The 19819-nt window shown below is 45.2% G+C and overlaps 2 protein-coding genes across 3 annotated transcripts in view; one reads left to right on the plus strand and one right to left on the minus strand.

Annotated features, from left to right (window-relative positions):
- The window catches only part of LOC137345037 (multidrug and toxin extrusion protein 1-like), a 32650-nt gene extending 23992 nt beyond the window's left edge, over positions 1–8658 (plus strand). For both annotated transcript variants that reach the window (XM_068008444.1, XM_068008445.1), the window contains 6 exons: positions 906–981; positions 1092–1161; positions 3388–3520; positions 4609–4703; positions 5991–6072; positions 7033–8658. In XM_068008444.1, the coding sequence (XP_067864545.1) occupies positions 906–981; positions 1092–1161; positions 3388–3520; positions 4609–4703; positions 5991–6072; positions 7033–7271 (695 nt within the window). In that variant the 3' untranslated portion in view covers positions 7272–8658. The remainder of the gene's footprint in view (positions 1–905; positions 982–1091; positions 1162–3387; positions 3521–4608; positions 4704–5990; positions 6073–7032) is intronic.
- A 3956-nt stretch (positions 8659–12614) lies between these two features.
- LOC137299230 (multidrug and toxin extrusion protein 1-like) overlaps positions 12615–19819 on the minus strand; it is a 28331-nt gene continuing 21126 nt past the window's right edge. Inside the window, exons 13-17 of the mRNA XM_067967893.1 lie at positions 19570–19642; positions 17181–17313; positions 16920–17014; positions 15639–15711; positions 12615–14658 (exon numbers count right to left, since the gene is read on the minus strand). Coding sequence (XP_067823994.1) covers positions 14447–14658; positions 15639–15711; positions 16920–17014; positions 17181–17313; positions 19570–19642 — 586 coding nt within the window. The 3' untranslated portion in view covers positions 12615–14446. The remainder of the gene's footprint in view (positions 14659–15638; positions 15712–16919; positions 17015–17180; positions 17314–19569; positions 19643–19819) is intronic.

Consider the following 19819-nt stretch of genomic DNA (forward strand, 5'->3'; position numbering starts at 1 on the left):
ACAACATCAACCCTCTCTGTTACCTCATCAAAAAACTGCAACTTATTCTGCGCCGATCACGTTGTACCAACTACACGTGCTTCTTCTGAAACTCGGAGCACAACTACTTCACACGAAGGCAATCGCACGCCATGTCAGGCGACGTATACAGACTTGCACCTCAACTCAATGCAGACGGACTCTCCCGGCGAGTACAACCGGCAGCAGCCAACGTCATTAATCGCATTGAAGCATTGTGTCAGCCCCTCAGGTTCCACCAGGGGAAAATCGGCCCCGTGTCAGCTATTTGATAAAATAGTTGGAACCTCAAACCAGCCGAAGGATGTAGCATCACATCATGTGATCCCTTCTGGTTTAATTTAAAAACTGAACTCTTTTTTTTATTAAACTCTTTCTTTTAAAAAAAAGGGAAAAACTGCAAATGCTGGAAATCTAAAATAGAAACATAAAAAGCTGGAAACAACAACAGGTCAGTCAACAGCTGTAAAGAGAAAAGACAAGTTATGATGATTTGTAAATCCTCCGTCAGAACTCAGGGGAAATGTCGATACCTGTATTTTGTTCTCCACAGATGCTGACTGACCTGCTGTTTGTTTCCAGCATTTTCTGTTTTTATTTCTTTTCGAAGAGTTGCGTATTATCAAATAGATTGTCAATCACCTTCAAATATGTCCTGGGCCAATATTTATCCCTCAACCAACGTCACTAAAACAGTCTTTATCACATTGAGACCTGGCTGTGTGCAAATTGGCTGCCGTGTTTCCTACATTGCAACAGTGATAAACTTTTTAAAAAGTACTTCATTGGCTGCGAAGCACTTTGGGTCATCCTGAGGTCGTGAAAGGCACTGTATAAATCCAAGTTCTTTATTAAAATAACAATTTCTTTTGCATACATTTCAACAGGATGCTGTTCCTTGCTGATTTCAATGATACTAGGAGCTGCAAGGGGCGTGATAGGTTACATCTTTACTGCTGACAAGTTAGTAGAACTTAAGTTTCCATGAGCTTAACAATGCATCTGCATTTACTTTACAGAATGAACTCAGAAATGTTTGACTGCTCTCTGACACCACTCTCTTCCTCTTACAGAGATATTATTCAGTTAGTTTCAGATGTAGACCCAGTAATTGCTACTTTCCACTGGTTCGAAGCCATAGCTGTGAGTACGTCCACAAAGCCATTTAATAATTTATGGAACTATTTTTGTATTCAGTCCCCACCACTTAAAACACCCACATTTAAAACAGGCAGTCACTTATATCGGCCAAAAGAGCAACAACCATTATCCGTTTGCATTAACATCAATTTCAAAGTTGCCGGTTATAGCATCTGTAACAAGCTGAATCAGGCCCAGGATCCAGAGGTCAATTACACACACAGACTAAAGCTTAATGTCCAAAACAAGTGAGGTTTATTCACCCACAGCAGTTGTGTCTTTAAGTGTAAAGATGAACAAAACAGTAACAGGGATTACCTTCTGGCATACAGATTCTCGCTCCCAGCCTCTCCCCAACTGACCCATTTCCCTGCCTCCAGGCTGGGAGTCATTCCTGATTAACCTTAATTTCCTTTAAAGATTCCTTAAAGCTATACTGCCTTGCGTTGGTCATTCTGACATTTTATACACTTTCTTAAAGCTGTACCCCCTGCAGCGGATACAGAAGTCCCTCTCTCACTCTGCCACACTTCTTAAGTTCTCCCTTTATTTCAGGCAGACTGACCAAAACAAAGAGAGAACTCTTTTACCATTCCAGTGAATTTGTGCCTACAGTCCGTCCATCGGCTATAATAAATGACCCAGAATTGAAAACTATCCGGTAAACACAGATCTCCGGTAACACCAGGCTGTTTTTTGTTACATTTGTCTCAGCTATGACGTTTACATCGGCAAGTGCTCAAAATAAATTACAATTGAAATTAAGCTGTTTCTAAATTGAGAATGTATGTTTTAACTGCATTAAATCACTTTAATCCCTTAAATGAAACAGATTAAGTCACTTGTTGAATCATTGCTGTTTGCCTCAGCTCATCTGCTGCTGAAATCCTCATCCATGCCTTTATTACCACTTGACTTGACTATTCCAATGCTCTCCTGGCCGGCCTCCCATCTTCCACCCTCCGTAAACTTGAGCTCATCTAAAACTCTGCTGCCCGTAACCTAACTCGCACCAAGTCCCGTTCTCCCATCACCCCCGAACTCGCTGACCTGTGTTGGCTTCTGGTCCAGCAACACCTCAATTTTAAAATTCTCATCTTTGTTTTCAAATGCCTCCATGACCTCGTCCCTCCCTATCTCTATAACCTCCTCCAGCCCTACAACCCTCCGAGATCTCTGCACTCCTCCACTTCTGGCCTCTTGTGCATCCCCGATTTCCTTCGCCCCTCCATTGGTGGCCGTGCCTTCGGCTGCCTAGGTCCTAAGCGCTGGAATTCCCTCCCTAAACCTCTCCGCCTCTCTCTCCTCCTTTTGGACGCTCCTTAAAACCTACCTCTTTGACCACCTGTCCTAATAAGTCCTTCTTTGGCTCGGCGTCAAATTTTGTTTGATAATGCTCCTGTGAAGCGCCTTGGGACGTATTGCTACGTTAAAGGTGCTATATAAATGCACATTGTTTTTTTGTTGCAGCCAGAATTGAGGCCACAGCTGACCATTTCTCTCCTTGCACACTGCAGCCCTCTGGCTACACAATAGCCACAGGTGTACCTTACAGCAGGAGGCACAGCTCTGCATCTGCCTCTCTGCTGACCCAGATTCTCCCGATCGTTCCCAGGTATATGTGCCATTCTCAAGTAATAGCGACAGTCTGTTGTTGTAGAGGTATAGTGGCTCAATGGGTAGCATTCTCGCCTCTAAATCTAGAAGGTTGTGGGTTCAAGTCCTGCTCTAGAGACTTGAGTATAAAGTCTAGGCTGACACTCCCAGTTCAGCACTGAGGGAGTGTAGCACTGTCGGGGGTATTATCTTTCAGATGTGGTTAAACCGCATTCCCCGTCTGCCCTCTTGGATAGACGTAAATGATTCCATGGCACTATTTCAAAGAAGAGCCAAAATTTATCACTCAAACAGATTATCTTATTGCTGTTTGTGGGATCTTGCTGTGCGCAAATTGGCTGCCACCTTTCCTACATTGCAACTGTGGCTACACATCAGAATGTACTTCACTGGCTGTAAAGTGCTTTGGGATGTCCTGAGGTGAAAGGCGCTATATAAATGTAAATCTTTCTTTCCATTGTGTAAATAGCCAAAAAGCCATGACCTTTTGCGCTTGTGTCCTTTGACCTAACAGATCTAAAAAATAAGAATTTCCATTTCTTTTAATGTTGCTTCATCAAAGTCACTTTACAAGATAGTGAATTGGTAACATGAGTTTTGCCTGTCCCACAGACGGTGAGCGGTGGAGTGCTAAGAGGAGCCGGCAAGCAAAAGCTGGGAGCTATTGGTAACCTAGTGGGATTCTACTCAATTGGGTTCCCCCTTGGAGTCTCCCTGATGTTTGCTGCCCATCTCGGTGTCATAGGTAGGAATTTATCTACAATATGTTTTGATTTTCTTCCCCCCTATTATTTTATGTTTCCCTTACCCTTCTTTAAAGCTCTCTGTGTCAAGGTACTGTATCCCTGATGTGAGGGTGGGCAAACAATCTTGCTCCCAACCCTCTCTCATGGTCCAGCCAGCCAGTGGTTTGGACTTGGCCTGTGATTTGCCTTTCTTTCATCCCTGTGGCGAGTTGCCTGACCTCTGACCTCTACTTAGCACCTGACCCTGACAGCTTAGCTAAAATCAAGAGCTTGACTCCACGGCAATAATGTTGATTCCTTTTACGCGCTTCAGTGGCCTTTGCACTTCTTCCCTTCATAGCTGAAGCTCTCAAAGAAACAACAGACATTTGGGATGCATTTGCCATTTCACATCAAAATGCCATTTTTTCAAATCTTCATTCTCGGGATATGGGAGTCGCTGGCAAAGCCAGAGTTTATTGCCCGTCCCTAGTTGTCCTTGAGAAGGTGGTGGTGAGCCGCCTTCTTGAACCGCTGCAGTCCATGTGGTGAAGGTTCTCCCACAGTGCGGTTAGGTCAGGAGTTCCAGGATTTTGACCCAGCGATGATGAACGGCAATAAATGTCCAAGTCAGGGTGGTGTGTGACTTGGAGGCGGTGGTGTCCCCATGCGCCTCCTACCTTTGCCCCTCTAGGTGGTGGTGGTTGCAGGTTTTGGGAGCTGCTGTCGAAGAAGCCATGGCGACTTGCTGTGGTGCATCCTGTAGATAGTACACGCTGCAGCCACAGTGCACCAGTTTTGGAGGGAGTGGGTGTTTAAGCTGATGGATGGGCTGCCGATCAAGTGGACTACTCTGTCCTGGATGGTGTTGAGCTTCTTGAGTGTTGTTGGAGCTGCACGCATCCAGGCAAGTAGAGGGTATTCCATCACACTCCTGACTTGTGCCTTGTAGGTGGTGGAGAGTCTTTAATGCCAACTATCGTCAGTTGAGAACAATGGTATTAAAGTCATGAAGACGTCCACCGTCACAGCCAACTGATAAATCTGGCTGGGGTTTCATAAATTAATAGAAAATCACTGTATTCACTGCACCATTATGATTTTGCAGGTCTTTGGTCTGGGCTGTTCGTCTGTGTGATTGTACAAACAATCTTCTTTGTGATTGTGATTTCCAAAATGAACTGGAAAAAAGCATCTGATCAGGTAAGAGCAGCTCACTGAGATTAGTTATTGCACCAATTTGTAGTCTTGTAAGTTTTTTTGTTTCTCCCCTTCCTGCTGTCTCTTCATACCACGCACTGCCTCCCTCTCCCCCATCTGGGAGAGCGAGCAGCCAACATGCCCCCAAGCATCTGCCAAATGTCCCTCTTCATCTGACTGCTGAGAAGTGTCTGAGAGATCCCAGGGGTTATTCTGCTTTCAGTACTCCTGGTGGGGAAGCTCCTGGACCCCTCCCCTCTCCCCCTCCCCTCTCCCCCTCTGTTACCTCCCTCCTCCTCAGCACAGATGAGATCAGGAATTCACCATGTGGTGAATCACAGATGCAAATAACATTTGTTCTCTGCAAGATCGTGCTACGATGTCGTACCATAACTAAATCAGGCCTAATTCTCCTTTAAAGAGGTTGGGGGGGGGAATCTAACCATCTGAAACCCAGCATAAAAATACATTTCATTCCCAGGAGGGAGATTGGATATTGCAACAGGCTGGAACACTACCATGCTCACCTCTGGAACTTAGGTTACAATGCAGTTCAGACAATTGGGTTCAAAGTACAGTATCTTTTTATATTGCAGTATTCGGCCAGAACTAACATTTCCCAGCCTGTATCCTCCAGATACAGCTCCCATAATATATATCACCGGAGCAGGTGGAGACTTGAAATGTCAGGTCTCAATAGTTTTTTTTTATTCGTTCATGGGATGTGGGCGTCGCTGGTGAGGCCAGCATTTATTGCCTATCCCTAATTGCCCTTGAGAAGTAGGACAAAATGCACAATTAGAACTAATATAACTCCTAACTAATGTCTTATTCAATCTCTTTCTCTCTCTCTCTCTCTCTCTGTCTCACTCACTCATGTCAGCATTTCCTAATCATTTTGCTATGTCAACTGTCACAGTGTAGTTTCAGGCTCTGGCCTCTAGGTGGCTCTGTGCAGCAAGTTAATGAACATAGGAACAGGAGTGGGCCATTCAGCCCTTCGAGTCTGTTCCGCCATTCAATTAGCCAATCTGTATCTTAACTCCATCTACTCACCTTGGTTCCGTAACCCTTAATACCCTTGCCCAACAAAAGTCTATCAATCTCATTTTTGAAATGTTGAAGTCTTCCAACTTCATCATCATCTTGTATATAAAAAAAAATTAATCAACTGACTGTGGGCAACGCCGTGGGAAATTTACTGTTTTTTTAAATGATGCAGATGAAGCTGTACTTTGTACAGAAACCGTCTCCTTCACCTTTAGTGAAGGTTTTGTGTTCTCTTTGAAGGCGATGGTTAATGCAGGTGTGAAGATAAATCTGGACACCTCTCGCAGCTCCTCTGGTGGCCAGACTGAGGATATATCAACAGGTATCAAGAATTTTATGTCAACTTTAAATAAGACTGTGAGCCTATAGTGGAAAACCATTGCAAAAAAAGGGCGCAGAGTGTACATTGGTGCAAAACTCTGCTTTCATAAATTCCTTTCAAATTGCCTTTATTGCTTAGAGGTGACTTCCTTCTGTTTATAGAATCCGACTACGTAAATAATGAAAGTGGAGAGGGGTCCTAGATAAATCATCTTTACGTGAACACTGCAGATATGTGGAATTAATCACATTAATCACTGGTGTTGTAGCGACTGTAACAATGTCCTGTTTGAACTCGTGTGTCGTGCTCGATGGTCAAACCCACCAACAATGTGGCTGCTGGACTTGGTCGGTTTTTGATTGGGAGGCAGGTTGCGATGTCGCCTGGCTCTGCGGTAATGGTGCTCTGCCAGTGTTCCACAATTCACTTTGAAATGGTGCAGTTCAGAGTTGGTACATGGAGACATCACAACACAGAGAGACTGCGCATCCGAAATGGCACAAAAAAGCCTTTGGTGAGTGTGCGTGTGTGTTTAGGGGGTAATTTTAACCTAATCCGATGGGAAACTGATGCGATCAGATTGGCCACTTGTTTTACTATCATTGACTTCAATGGTAAGTAAAATCGGACGACATGTAAAAGGAGCGACCAAATCGATCATGTCAGTTTCCCACCAGGTGGGTTAGGTTAAAAATACCCCCTATATCTTTGCAAGAAAGTTAATCTTTTGCTGCACGCACTCCAGGACGAGCAACGACACTGGGTTTTATGCAGCCTTGCGGAGGTGGGGGGAGGGTCTGACTGTAGAAGCCATTCACTCTTCACTTTCACAGCCCACAATATAATATAAATGAGTACTGCTTATAACTTTAATGCACCAGCCAGTCGTTAGGGTAGAATCCCCGATCTCCTGCCGTAACTTTGTTTGATAATATGTTTCAATATGATTGTCCTACACAGAATTGTGCACAGAGAACATTGCTGTCATTGTGTTGACCAATCTTAATCAAGTGGAGAGCAACACAGACACAGAACAACTGAGAGAGGAGCCCTCGGCACCAGAAATTGGTGTTACCACCGTCGGAGAAATCTTGTCCACAAAGCAACTGATCATTCGGCGTGGACTAGCCTTCCTTTCAGGACCAATTATGCTGGCAGTTGGACTCGTGATACAATTAACTGTTGCAAAGGACAGGTAGACCCTTGTTGAACTGAGCAGAGACAAAGCAGGGATCAAGGTGACTTTCTGCAGCATGAGGAGCAGTCGGTGCAAGACTTTGACCAAATGCCATAAAATGTCACTCTTCACATGGAGCATCAATTGCTACAGTTAAATTCCAGTCTACTGCAAATATTTAATAAATGAAGCATCATTGACAATGTCCCAGCATCTGATAGACCGTTCACAATGCATAAAAACCAAAGGTATCCAAATTTTGAATAAACAGCGGCACTGATAATCTTCAAGCAGCCGATAGACAGATATCAATTGATAGAAACCGGAGGTATCCAAATTTGATAGTTTATTAATTTATATTAAATATAATTAGGGCTTCGAATCCAGGAGTCGCTTCATTCTGCCATGTCCAATTTGTACAGGTCCAATACCAGATTCAAAGAGGTAGAGTGTGGATTTCTGCTGCAAAATGTCATGAACACATTTAATAAATATTAACAGATTTCCCATGCTGTTGCTCACGGTAGGTCAAATTGTTGTATCATGACGGGGCATTATATCATGTAACACACCAATGTATTATTCTGCTGTTAAGGGAGAGCTGTTTGGAGCTGACCTTTCCTCTTAAGGCCACGACGTCCAATTGCTGTAAATCCTGAGGTCAACTAGAGGTTAATTGCTGTTGGTGTGGGAATTTTGGAAATTGCCAGGTGTTTGTAACTTTCTGGCTCCAGGTCAGAAGACAATGGCACAAAATAACCTTTTTTTTTTCATTTTTTGGGGGTGGAACCTCAAACCTTCTGAGTCAGAAGCAAGACCATTACCAACTGAGCCAAGCAGACACTGCGCATGTTAGTAGTAGTATTTAGGAAGCCTTTATGGTACCAATGTACAAGTCTGAAGATGAAAAAGACTGGTCTTCCAAAAGTTGGACCAGTGGGTTAGACTGTTAATGAGAGAAAATCTGCCTATATTTACATTAATCATCCCTTGCCAAGAACCATTTTGTTTGTGTAATGTAGAACACTCCCAGTCGTAAATCACTGTGAATACCTCACAGTAAATTTATGAAATAATGAATTGAAATAACTCCTAACACAAATATGATTCATACTGGCGTTTCTCAGGGATTTACACTATAGGGTAAATTCACCGATCTCGGATTGGAGAGTGGGCTACAGCAGGTCAGTAACAATTCTCCCTTCAAGCGAATTATCCGCTGGGTGGCAGGAATAGCGAATTTAGCCTCTTGTTTACTCTATGCTGCAATATTGTCGACGCATCGCAGAGTTTAATTTTGGATGGTACTTTTGTACAAAAAATTGTGTTTTTGTTTAAAAGGTTTCTTAGTGAATGTGAAGCACCTTACAGCAAAAAACAAATAAAGCCAAGTCCTTGCTGATCAGAAATCTTGTCAGGATTCATTCATTCTCTACAAGTATCAGCAGTGTTTTTATGGTAAACACTGGGTTTGCTGCTGTACCCCAGCATGATGGGACTGGGGTTCATGGGTACAATTTCCTGGACAGGTAAATCGGGACAAAGTATTTCCACTGGTTGCTGAGTTGGTACAAATCCCCGATTTTAATCGCTCCACCACTGACGGCCGTGCCTTCAGCTGCCTAGGCCCTAAGCTCTGGAATTCCCTCCCTAAACCTCTCTGCCTCTCTCCTCCTTAAAACCTACCACTGTGACCAAGCCTGTCCTAATATCTCCTTATGTCGCTCGGTGTCAAGTTTTGTTTGATAACTCTCCTGCAAAGCGCCTTGGGGCCTTTTTACTACGTTAAACGCAAGTTGGTATTTTTGTCGAACAACAAGTTCTCAGTCTTGTTTGGGCCACATGAGGGAGGGAGGAGGAAGCATAAAGGACTTGCAGGTACTTGCTCATACGCAGAAACACGAGTTAGCAGGTCAATCACCTTGGGGGGGGGCTCACAGTACCTACAACAACAACTTGCATTTATATAGCACCTTTAACATATAAAAAATATCCAATGGTGATTCATAAAGTGGTGATCAAATTAAAACTAGCCACTGATGACAGAGTGATTGACAGATGTCTTGGAGATAGACATAGGGAAACATAACAAATTTTTGTTTAGAATTTAAACCTAGAATTTTACAGCACAGAAGGAGGTCATTCCACCCAAATAATCTGTACTAGCTTGCTTAGTCCCATTTCCCCGCCCTTTCATTTTTTTTGTCTTTTCCAAATATTTATACACTCAAAAGCTATTATGAATTCTAATTCCAGCACAGTGGCAGAGAATTGAAAGTCCCAACAACCCTCTATATTTTAAAAATTCTCCTAACCACTGCCTTCTTGTGGAGGATGATAAATTTATGCCCTCTCGTTACCAACTCACCAATCGATGGAAATACTGGTCCCAATTTGCCTTATCAAAACTTCTATCAGATCACCTTCTCCAGTGAAGACCCTGAAATTACACCGCAGGATAATAATGTACAAACACTTAGCTAGTTTCTGCTGGAAGGCGAACTAGATGCTCTTTTATGGCCTAGCAATTCCTATGTTCCTATGTCAGACAGAACCACTCCAACTGCTATAGTTCGCACCTGGTTAGCCCTTAAACGCCAACGTGCAGCATCTCCAGTCGCACTGGATGCATTCCATGGTCAGAGGGCATCACATGATATCTCTGTTTTCGCTTAGGCTGACATTTCCATTTTAATTATTTTGCTATTTTAGTTATCTTCTATTGGTTTATTTTGCTTAAAACTATTTTGAGTGATGGTGGAAGGTGAACTAGATGGCCCTTAGTCTTTTCTCATCGAGCAATTCCTATGTTCTGGAGTGTGGTGTCCGTGTGTGGCAGGTGAACAGTTTATAAGATGTTAATGGATTGAGAAAGGTATTTACAATGTCAATTGCTGAGTGGTAACTGTCTCTGAAATAGTACTTTAACTGTTGCCTGATACTTTTAACCTTCATATTTAAGTTTTGACAGACATTAAACAACACGTGAAGAGGAAAATACACACTCTTCTGTGGTGTTTTATGATCCTCCCACATAGAATCAGCACCAGCTCTTTAAATACCACAGGATACTGTAGATCATGGAAAAATACCCTTTGGAAATCAATACCACAATAAACAGCAACTATTGCAAGGTCAGTTCCAATATCAGCTCAACTTTCAAGGATGGGAATGTTTCAGTTAATGAACTTATCCCTCAACAGGTCAACCTGCTTCAAAGGCAGCTCCAGCACAGCAAAACTGCCTTCAGGCTGTTCCCCTTGATGTTTCGAACTTCCTTAGACTTGACTATTTCAATGATTTCCGGGCCAACCTCCCACCCTTTGTAAACTTGAGTTCATCCAAAACTCTATCCTATCCTAACTCGCACCAAGTCCCGTCCACCCATCACCCCCTGTGCTCACTGACCTACATTGACTCCCGGTCCAGCAACGTCTCGATTTTAAAATTCTCATGCTGGTGTTCAAATCCCTCCATGGCCTCGCCCCTCCTAATCTCTGTAACCTCCTCCAGCCCTACAAATCTCCAAGACCTCTGTGCTCCTCCAATTCTGCCCTCTTTCGCATCCCCAATTTTCATCGCTCCACCATGGGCGGCCGTGCCTTCAGCTGCCTACGCCCTATGCACTAGAATTCCCTCCCTAAACCTCTCTGCCTCTCTACCTTACTCTCCTTTAAGACGCTCCTTAAAACCTACCTCTTTGACTAAGCTTTTGGTCACCTGTCCTAATATCTCTTTATGTGGCGTGGTGTCAAATTTTGTCCACTAGTCATAGAGTCATAGAGTTATACAGCACGGATAGAGGCCCTTCGGCCCATCGTGTCCGTGCCGGCCATCAGCCCTGTCTACTCTAATCCCATATTCCAGCATTTGGTCCGTAGCCTTGTATGCTATGGAATTTCAAGTGCTCATCCAAATGCTTCTTGAATGTTGTGAGGGTTCCTGCCTCCACAACCCTCTCAGGCAGTGAGTTCCAGACTCCAACCACCCTCTGGGTGAAAAAGTTCTTTCTCAAATCCCCTCTAAACCTCCCGCCTTTTACCTTGAATCTATGTCCCCTTGTTATAGAACCCTCAACGAAGGGAAAGAGCTCCTTAGTATCCATCCTATCTGTGCCCCTCATAATTTTGTACACCTCAATCATGTCCCCCCTCAGCCTCCTCTGCTCCAAGGAAAACAAACCCAATCTTCCCAGTCTCTCTTCATAGCTGAAGCGCTCCAGCCCTGGTAACATCCTGGTGAATCTCCTCTGCACCCTCTCCAAAGCGATCACATCCTTCCTGTAGTGTGGCAACCAGAACTGCACACAGTACTCCAGCTGTGGCCTAACCAGTGTTTTATACAGCTCCATCATAACCTCCTTGCTCTTATATTCTATGCCTCGGCTAATAAAGGCAAGTATCCCATATGCCTTCTTTACCACCTTATCTACCTGTTCCGCCGCCTTCAGGGATCTGTGAACTTGCACACCAAGATCCCTCTGACCCTCTGTCTTGCCTAGGGTCCTCCCATTCATTGTGTATTCCCTTGCCTTGTTAGTCCCTCCAAAGTGCATCACCTCGCACTTTTCCAGGTTAAATTCCATTTGCCACTGTTCCACCCATCTGACCAACCCATCTATATCGTCCTGCAGACTGAGGCTATCCTCCTCGCTATTTACCACCCTACCAATCTTTGTATCATCAGCGAACTTACTGATCATACCTTTTACATTCATATCCAAGTCATTAATGTAGTCGCTCCTGTGAAGCAGCTTGGGATGTTTTTACCACTTTAAAGGCGTAAGTTGCCGTTGAACAACCGCCTGTTTTGTGGAGATTATTTCAGCTGTACACCTCCATTTTATTTCCTTATGGCCTGTCGCCTCCGTAAAACTTCCTATAGTCGAGAGGCCAGGTGAATGATTCGGCATTCCTCACGCAGCTGATAAGGCTGACCTTGCAGCAGAATAAGACTCTTGCGGTCGACACCGCCCCTGCCTTTTAGCTTTTCCTCTCCAAGGACAACCAGCCACTTTCCACCTGATAACTCAACCGAGAACCAGTGAAACTTATCCCAGCTTTGCAGCTTGTAGATTCAATCATTAGCCGGCCCCTCGAACTTAGTGCCATTGTGGTACCAGGCCATCAATTTATCTTTCTCGTCACACTTCATGGACTCAACATAATCACAATTTCCTTCTTCAAATTTTCTACTGTAGTCTTGATTCAGATGGAGTCACTTCACTTTATTTCCCTTCCCTTCTCTTTCTGGAGAGGTCAGTTAGCAACAGTTCTGCAATGAAAACAATTTATGCTCTTCAATTTATTATTTGTATAACTTATACATGAATATCTACAACATGTTAAATATCCATAAGCTATACAAATAATTATGTAGAGAGGAAATGCATATATACACTGCAGAAAGGGGGAAAATATGATTAGGTACTGCAGTGCATTGGCCATTTATCTTTGATCTCTGGGTCTTGGACTCTAATCCAGTGCGGAATAATGGGGTAAAAGTTTCTCTATGGGCTGGTTGTAAAGAAAGAAGCAAGAGAAAAAGTGCTGCACGGTAGGCTTATCTTCAAGATTGCGGCCCATGGAATAAAGGGGGCAGTAGTAACATGGATACAGAATTGGCTAAGGGATAGGAAACAGAGAGTAGTGGTGAACGGTTGTTTTTCGGACTGGAGGGAGGTGTACAGTGGTGTTCCCCAGGGGTCAGTGGCTGGGACCACTGCTTTTCTTGATACATATTAATGACTTGGACTTGGGTGTACAGGGCACAATTTCAAAATTTGCAGATGACACAAAACTTGGAAAGGTAGTAAACAGTGAGGAGGATAGTGACAGACTTCAAGAGGACATAGACAGGCTGGTGGAATGGGCAGACGCATGGCAGATGAAATTTAACACAGAAAAATGCAATAGGAAGAACGAGGAGATGCAATATAAACTAGAGGGCACAACTCTAAAAGGGGTACAGGAACAGAGAGATCTGGGGGTATATGTGCACAAATCATTGAAGGTGGCAGGGCAGGTTGAGAAAGTGCTTAAAAAAGCATACAAGATCCTGGGCTTTATAAATAGAGGCAGAGAGTACAAAAGCAAGGAAGTCATGATGAACCTTTATAAAATATTGGTTCGGCCACGACTGGAGTATTGCGTCCAGTTCTGGGCACTGCACTTCAGGAAAGATGAGAAGGCCATAGAGAGGGTGCAGAAAAGATTTATTAGAATGATTCCAGGGATGAGGGACTTTAGTTATGTGGATAGACTGGAGAAGCTGGGGTTGTTCTCCTTACAGCAGAGAAAGTTGAGGGGAGATTTGATAGAGGTATTCAAAATCATGAAGGGTCGAGACAGAGTAGATAGAGAGAAACTGTTCCCATTGGTGGAAGGGTCAAGGACCAGAGGACATAGATTTAAGGTGATTGGCAAAAGAACCAAAGGTGACATGAGGAAAACATTTTTACACAGCGAGTGGTTAGGATCTGGAATGCACTGCCGGGGGGTGGTGGAGGCAGATTCAATCATAGCCTTCAAAAGGGAACTGGATAAGTACTTTAAAGAAAAAATTTGCAGGGCTACAGGGATAGGGCGGGGGAGTGGGACTAGTTGGATTGCTCTTGCATAGAGCCAGCACGGACTCTATTGGCTGAATGGCCTCCTTCCGTGCTGTAAACTTTTTATGATTCTATGATCTACCATTTAATTGCATGGCCAAAATTATGTCACTCTCCCCTCTTTGAATTGTTTGAAGAATCATGTACTTGAAGAGGACTAATTTGCAGGGTTATAGGGAAAAAGCTGGGGTGTTGGACTGAATTGGACAGCTCTTTCAAAGTGCCGTCATAGGCACGACAGGCCGAATGGCCTTCTTCTGTGCTGTAAGATTCTATGATTGTAACCCTTAGATCAAACTCTGTGATCTGATGTTTCACTTTAAAGCACCGAACCAGGGAACTCAATGGGAGTCATTTTCAACATGGGGCACCCGGCTAGTAACCATTCAGAGAGGGTCTTCCACCCTTAATAAACCCACCCGACTTTCATCCTATTGATTTCAATGGAACGAAAACCAGGCGGGTTCTAGAAACGCAGCGGCAGAGGAAGGCAAGAGTTATTTCCAATAAATCTGGTAGCCCCGTTTCAGAGGAAGACTTTTGCTCCTTGATGTCTGCCACTCGGAGGAAGTTTTTTTTAAAAAAAGTTACAGCTCCTCAGTGAAGTGTACAGCGACCCCGACTGCCAGTACCACCAGTCCTGCGAGAACGGCTAACCCACGCCGAACAACCAGCTGGGTAGGTGACAAGATGTCGCCCACTAGGTTGAGGCTGTTGCTCGATATCAGTGAGGTGCGTTCCAGCTGATCTTGCTCTGCCCGTCTCTGTGACGATGCCAAGGTGCTGTCTTCTGTAAGATCTGAAACACAGAGTTACAAGTAACAAACACTAGAACGATAAGGTCCATTACAAGCACAGATTCCATCACATCGGCATTGTAGCTTGTACCTTGGACTAGTTGGCCATCATCTGTTCAAACTTGGTTGACTTGTCCTGGGACAACATTTATCACTCAACCAACGCCACTAAACAAAATAGGTTATCTGGTCATTTATTTCTTTGCTGTTTGTGGGACCTTGCTGTGTACAAACTGACTGCCATCTCTGCCTATATAACAACAGTTACCGCACTTCAAAAGTAATTAATTTTTTAAAATTTCATTCTCGGGATGGCAAGACTGGCATTTATTGCCCATCCCCAGTTGCCCTTGAGAAGGTGGTGGTGAGCCGTCTTCTTGAACCGCTGCAGTCCATGTGGTGAAGGTTCTCCCACAGTGCTGTTAGGAAGGGAGTTCCAGGATTTTGACCCAGCGACGATGAAGGAACGACGATATATTTCCAAGTCTGGATGTTGAGTGACTAGGGGGTGATGGTGTGCCCGTGCACCTGCTGCCCTTGTCCTTCTAGGTGGTGGAGGTGGTGGGTTTGGGAGATGCTGTCGAAGAAGCCTTGGTGTGTTGCTGTGGTGTATCCTGTAGATATTTCATGGTGCACCAGTGGTGGAGGGAGTGGATGTTTAGGCTAGTTTCAACCACACCTCAAGAACTAATTGAAAATAAGTCCCAAGACAAGTGTAATCAACAATATCCACAGTGTCCCCCCCCCAACTCTGTGTATAATTTCCATCCTCCACCCTGTCACCTAGAAGGACAAGGGCAGCAGGTGATTGGGCACACCATCACCTCAGAGAAGGAGGGAGATGGATCAGCCCATAGGCATCACTGCGGATGGTCATGAGGGTGGAGGATGGAAATTATACACAGAAGCAATCGCTTTGAACTGTCTGCTCCTGAAGTCTATGAGTAGCTTCATATCTAGTGTGGTCTATCTGTGACATTACCTTGGACAGAAGCCTCCAGCTCAGCAACTGTGATGGGTTCAATTCTCTTCCTCAACCCTGCTCGTTCTTGAGCCTAAAGAAAAAGTGTAACTGGAGTTCACGATTAAATTGTTTCTTTTCACACTCAGCAGTTCAGTGATTACGGCCACGATATCCCCACAAGCACTCCCCATGTTTAATGTGTATTAAACATCAGAATGCCATAAAATGTGACAGGACCGTGTTTGACGCACAGGGGTTTGGGAGAAAACACCGAAGGCACATTTCGGGCCGTTCAACATTACTGCGGGGCTCGAGTCTGCAAGAGTGACTCCCATACCCCGCTCTCCTGCATTTACGCCGTGAACTGGTTTCAGCCTCCATGTGTAAACCAGCCCAGGAGATAAAAGTCCACTCTTCCATCCATTGAGCGGGCAATGGGACCTCTTAGCACCGCGCATACGCCAATAGGCATCAGACACCATGCCAGTTCCGTATGCCAGCGATGGGCTCATCACATAGAATGTACAGCACAAAAACAGGCCATTCGGCCCAACTAGTTCATGTTTATGCTCCATATGAGCCTCCTCCCACCCCACTTCATCTAACCCTATCAGGATAACCTTCTACTCCCTTCTCCCTCATGTGTTTATCTGGTTTCCCCTCAAGTGCATCTATGCTAATCGCCTCGACTACTCTTTGTGGTTGCGAGTGGCACATTCGGAGCACTCTCTGGGTAAACTGATCTCCTCTAGGGCAGCAGCGGAGATGCTACACTTGGCTTCATCGCCCCAGGTTTGAGAGGGGACAAATATCAGACAGCATCCCTGCCCTTGAACCCTACCCAGTGACCACTCCTGGAAGTTGCACGTGTGTATGGATATTGGGTGAGCGCAGGATAGAGCTCAGGATTGGTATTCCTCCCCTCCGCCCGGTCAAATAGTCCGTCAACGTGGAGTCTTAATATGTGATGTTGTGCAGTCACTCGCCGGCATAGTCAGACCCCCATACTCAATCGTGCGGCCTGGGTAGGACTCTGTGTGAAGGCTAAGCATCGAGCCTTGAGCATGGACCGTTCCCATGCGCCTCCTGCGCCCAGGTTCAACGTGGCATGGGTAAAGGACTGACAGCAGGTAGCCTGCCCGCCAATGCCACTCCCAGAGAGGAGAAAGTGCTCAGGTGTGATGGGTTTTATTTTGGCTCCCTTCCCTCCCCTTGGCTGGACGCTAGGATTCGAACATGGCACAGCAAAGCACCACACCGCGGGGCCACCAGATTCACTGGGGAAAAATAAACTCTTGCCTCCTCTGCCATTGCATTCCAGTTCATCCTGAAGATCAAGGTCAAAAGGAAAGCCGAGAGCAAAAAGGTGCTGATTGCCAATCCCGTCCAGAGACCTGAAAGAAACAGTAAGGACATTGAACCATAGTTTCTGATTTGCTCAGTGGGTACGTGCACTGCCTGGCAGGGTGCTCAACTACACAGAGCTGGAAGATCCCAGGTGCGTGCCGGGTTCGACAACCTCAGCCAGCAGACGTCTAGACATGCTGTTCAAGTTCTCACCGAGAATTCCAAGCTTTGCGGCAAACATCAGTGAAATCCCGACGGGGATCCCAACAACATAGAACACGACTAGATTAGCAACGGCTCCAATTCTCTGCTTCCCAGTTCCTCTGACAATCCCGCTCGCTACTCCCTGTGGGAAAGTAAAAAGGTTAGAGTACATTTTTAAGGGTGGGGATTCTGGAAATATTGCAATTACAACAAACATGGTAAAAAATGCTCCCTCAGGTTTAAAGGATTGAAAGTTATTCAGAGCCAAGTGTAGATGGGTTAGATGGACAATCCCTTTAGCTCCAGTAGAAACCTGCCCCAATGATTCAGAGGCTGACCGTTTAAGGAATCGTGCACTTATACACCTATCTCCCATCACTCCACAGTGCACGACCCCCACTCACCCCCACACCCTCTGGCCAGAAGTACACATGCAGAGGTCAGGTAAGGTCAGGGTCAGGGTGTTGACCGCCACAGTTGAACGGTCCACTGCTACTAATTCTCCAAACTTACAAGCAAACAGGACTAGTGTCAGCCTTGGCTGATTGGTAGCACACTCACCTGCCCGTTCCCCTCCAAGTCACACATCATCCCGACTTGGAAATATATCACCGTTCCTTCATCGTCACTGGGCCAAAATCCTGTAACTCCCTACCTGACAGCGCTGCGGGAGAACCTTCACCACACGGACTGCAGCGGTTCAAGAAGGCGGCTCACCACCACCTTCTCAAGGGCAATTAGCGATGGGAATTAAATGCCGGCCTCGCCAGCGACGCCCACATCCCATAAATTAATTTTTTAAAAGTTATAAGGTCGTGGGTTCAAGCCCCACTCTAGGGACTTGAGCATCTAATCTAGGCTGACACTTGAGTGCATTGCTTAGGGAGTGCTGCATTATTGGAAGTGCTATCTTTTGGATGAGGTATTAAACCAAGTCTCAGGTGGGTACCCCTCCTCTATCTTGCATGAGAGATCCCATGGCACTATTTGAAGAAGAGCAGGGGAGTTCACCTGGAGTCCTGGACAACATTTATTCCTCAACTAACACCTCTATAAAAGAAAGATTATCAGGTTTTTGTGGAACCTTGCGAGTCACATTTGCGAACATAACAACAGTGACTGTACTTTGAAAGTAATTCATTGGCTTTGAAGCACTTTAGGACATCGGGAGGGCAAGAAAGACACTAGTAAGTGCAAGTTTGTTCTTTCTTTCTCAGTTGGGTGAGGTGTGTTGGCTCCCGGTGACTGCTTTAGGCTGCTGAGCACCTTGGAGTCCAGTTTACGTTGCTGTAGAGGTGATATTAGAATAATCTTACACTTCTTTTATTCACAGGAAACTGCACCAAAATCTCCCCACCAGTTGTTTATATTAACCATTGCACCAAGACCAAGTGTGATCCAGCAGGTATCAACCTCCGTTTCCCTAGGCATGTCTTCAGAAGAGTAAGAGATGAGGAGAGAAGATTGGAGAGGGGAAACTAGTAGAGGAAAGGGGTAATTCTTACGATGCTCTGTCGAGCTCACTGCGTTCTAGTCTTCAACCCCCGGTTTGTAGATCTCAGCTGGAGCGTCACTGGGGTACCATGATTCACCTCAGCATTTACAGCCTTCTTAGCTGCACTGCAGATGTTTGGGCAACTTCTAATTCATTATTTGCTCCCCCTTCCTGTAATCACACACCTTCCCTATAACGGCACACTTTGTCAGTTGCTGCTTATTGCTACCTGGAGTGCAAGAATGGCCCTCCTTATTTCACCTCCCTCCTATGGGGCAGGAGCCCAGGCCCACAGGGCTGCGGTCGACACCAACATGTGGGGAACTGCGGGGATGAACCTGTGTCATACACCACTCTGTGGAGCCTAAACACTTCACCACACTCTGGAACTCCCTCCCCAGCATCTCTGCCTGGTCACTTCCCTCCTTGCCTCTCCAAAGAGCCTTCTCTTCGATCTTACAATTTCCCCCCTCCCCCTCACTTTCTTTTCTCCCTCCGACTCTGCGCCCTGTAAAGTGCTTTGAGATACCTCTCTGCACTCGAGGAGCTGGATAGAAGGTAAGTTGCTGTTGTAACAGGCGACCTCCAACATTCTGCACCCTGAGACACTGCAGGTGTAAAACACTGACATTACCAACCCCCCGACTGGATAACCAGAGCAGGACACACACCTCAGAAGCTTACAAGGAAAATGGAGCCAGTTAAAGTAGTGAGAAAGGGGAGGAAAGAGACATGAAGGGCAATTTTGCGAGGTGAGGAGACATGTTAGACGGGAGCACAATCGGTGATATAGCCTCGTCTCCAATCTACATCCCCGTCCAGCGATGCGCCACGCCAGGCCCGGTCAAGAGTTTAATTTTGAAGCAGAATCTTCCACTTTATATACATGTTCGAATCACTCACTGTGCCTATGGCATCACAGAGGTGGAAAGGAGCCAGGATTGGTATCGTTCTTGAAACCAGTTCAATAATCTGTCTGTTGAGAAAGAGGAAAGTTTATATTTCAGGTTCTTAAGGTGACTTTTGATGCTTGAAGTAACATCAAAAAGTCTGTTTGACCTTCAAAATTCTCACCCCTGGTCTTCAAATTCCACCGATGGCCTGTGCTGTAACTATAATCTTCTCCAGCTCCATGTCCCAGCTCACACTCCCC

This window comes from Heptranchias perlo, chromosome 28 (genome assembly GCF_035084215.1).
Source record: "Heptranchias perlo isolate sHepPer1 chromosome 28, sHepPer1.hap1, whole genome shotgun sequence".
Taxonomy (NCBI): Eukaryota; Metazoa; Chordata; class Chondrichthyes; order Hexanchiformes; family Hexanchidae; genus Heptranchias; species Heptranchias perlo.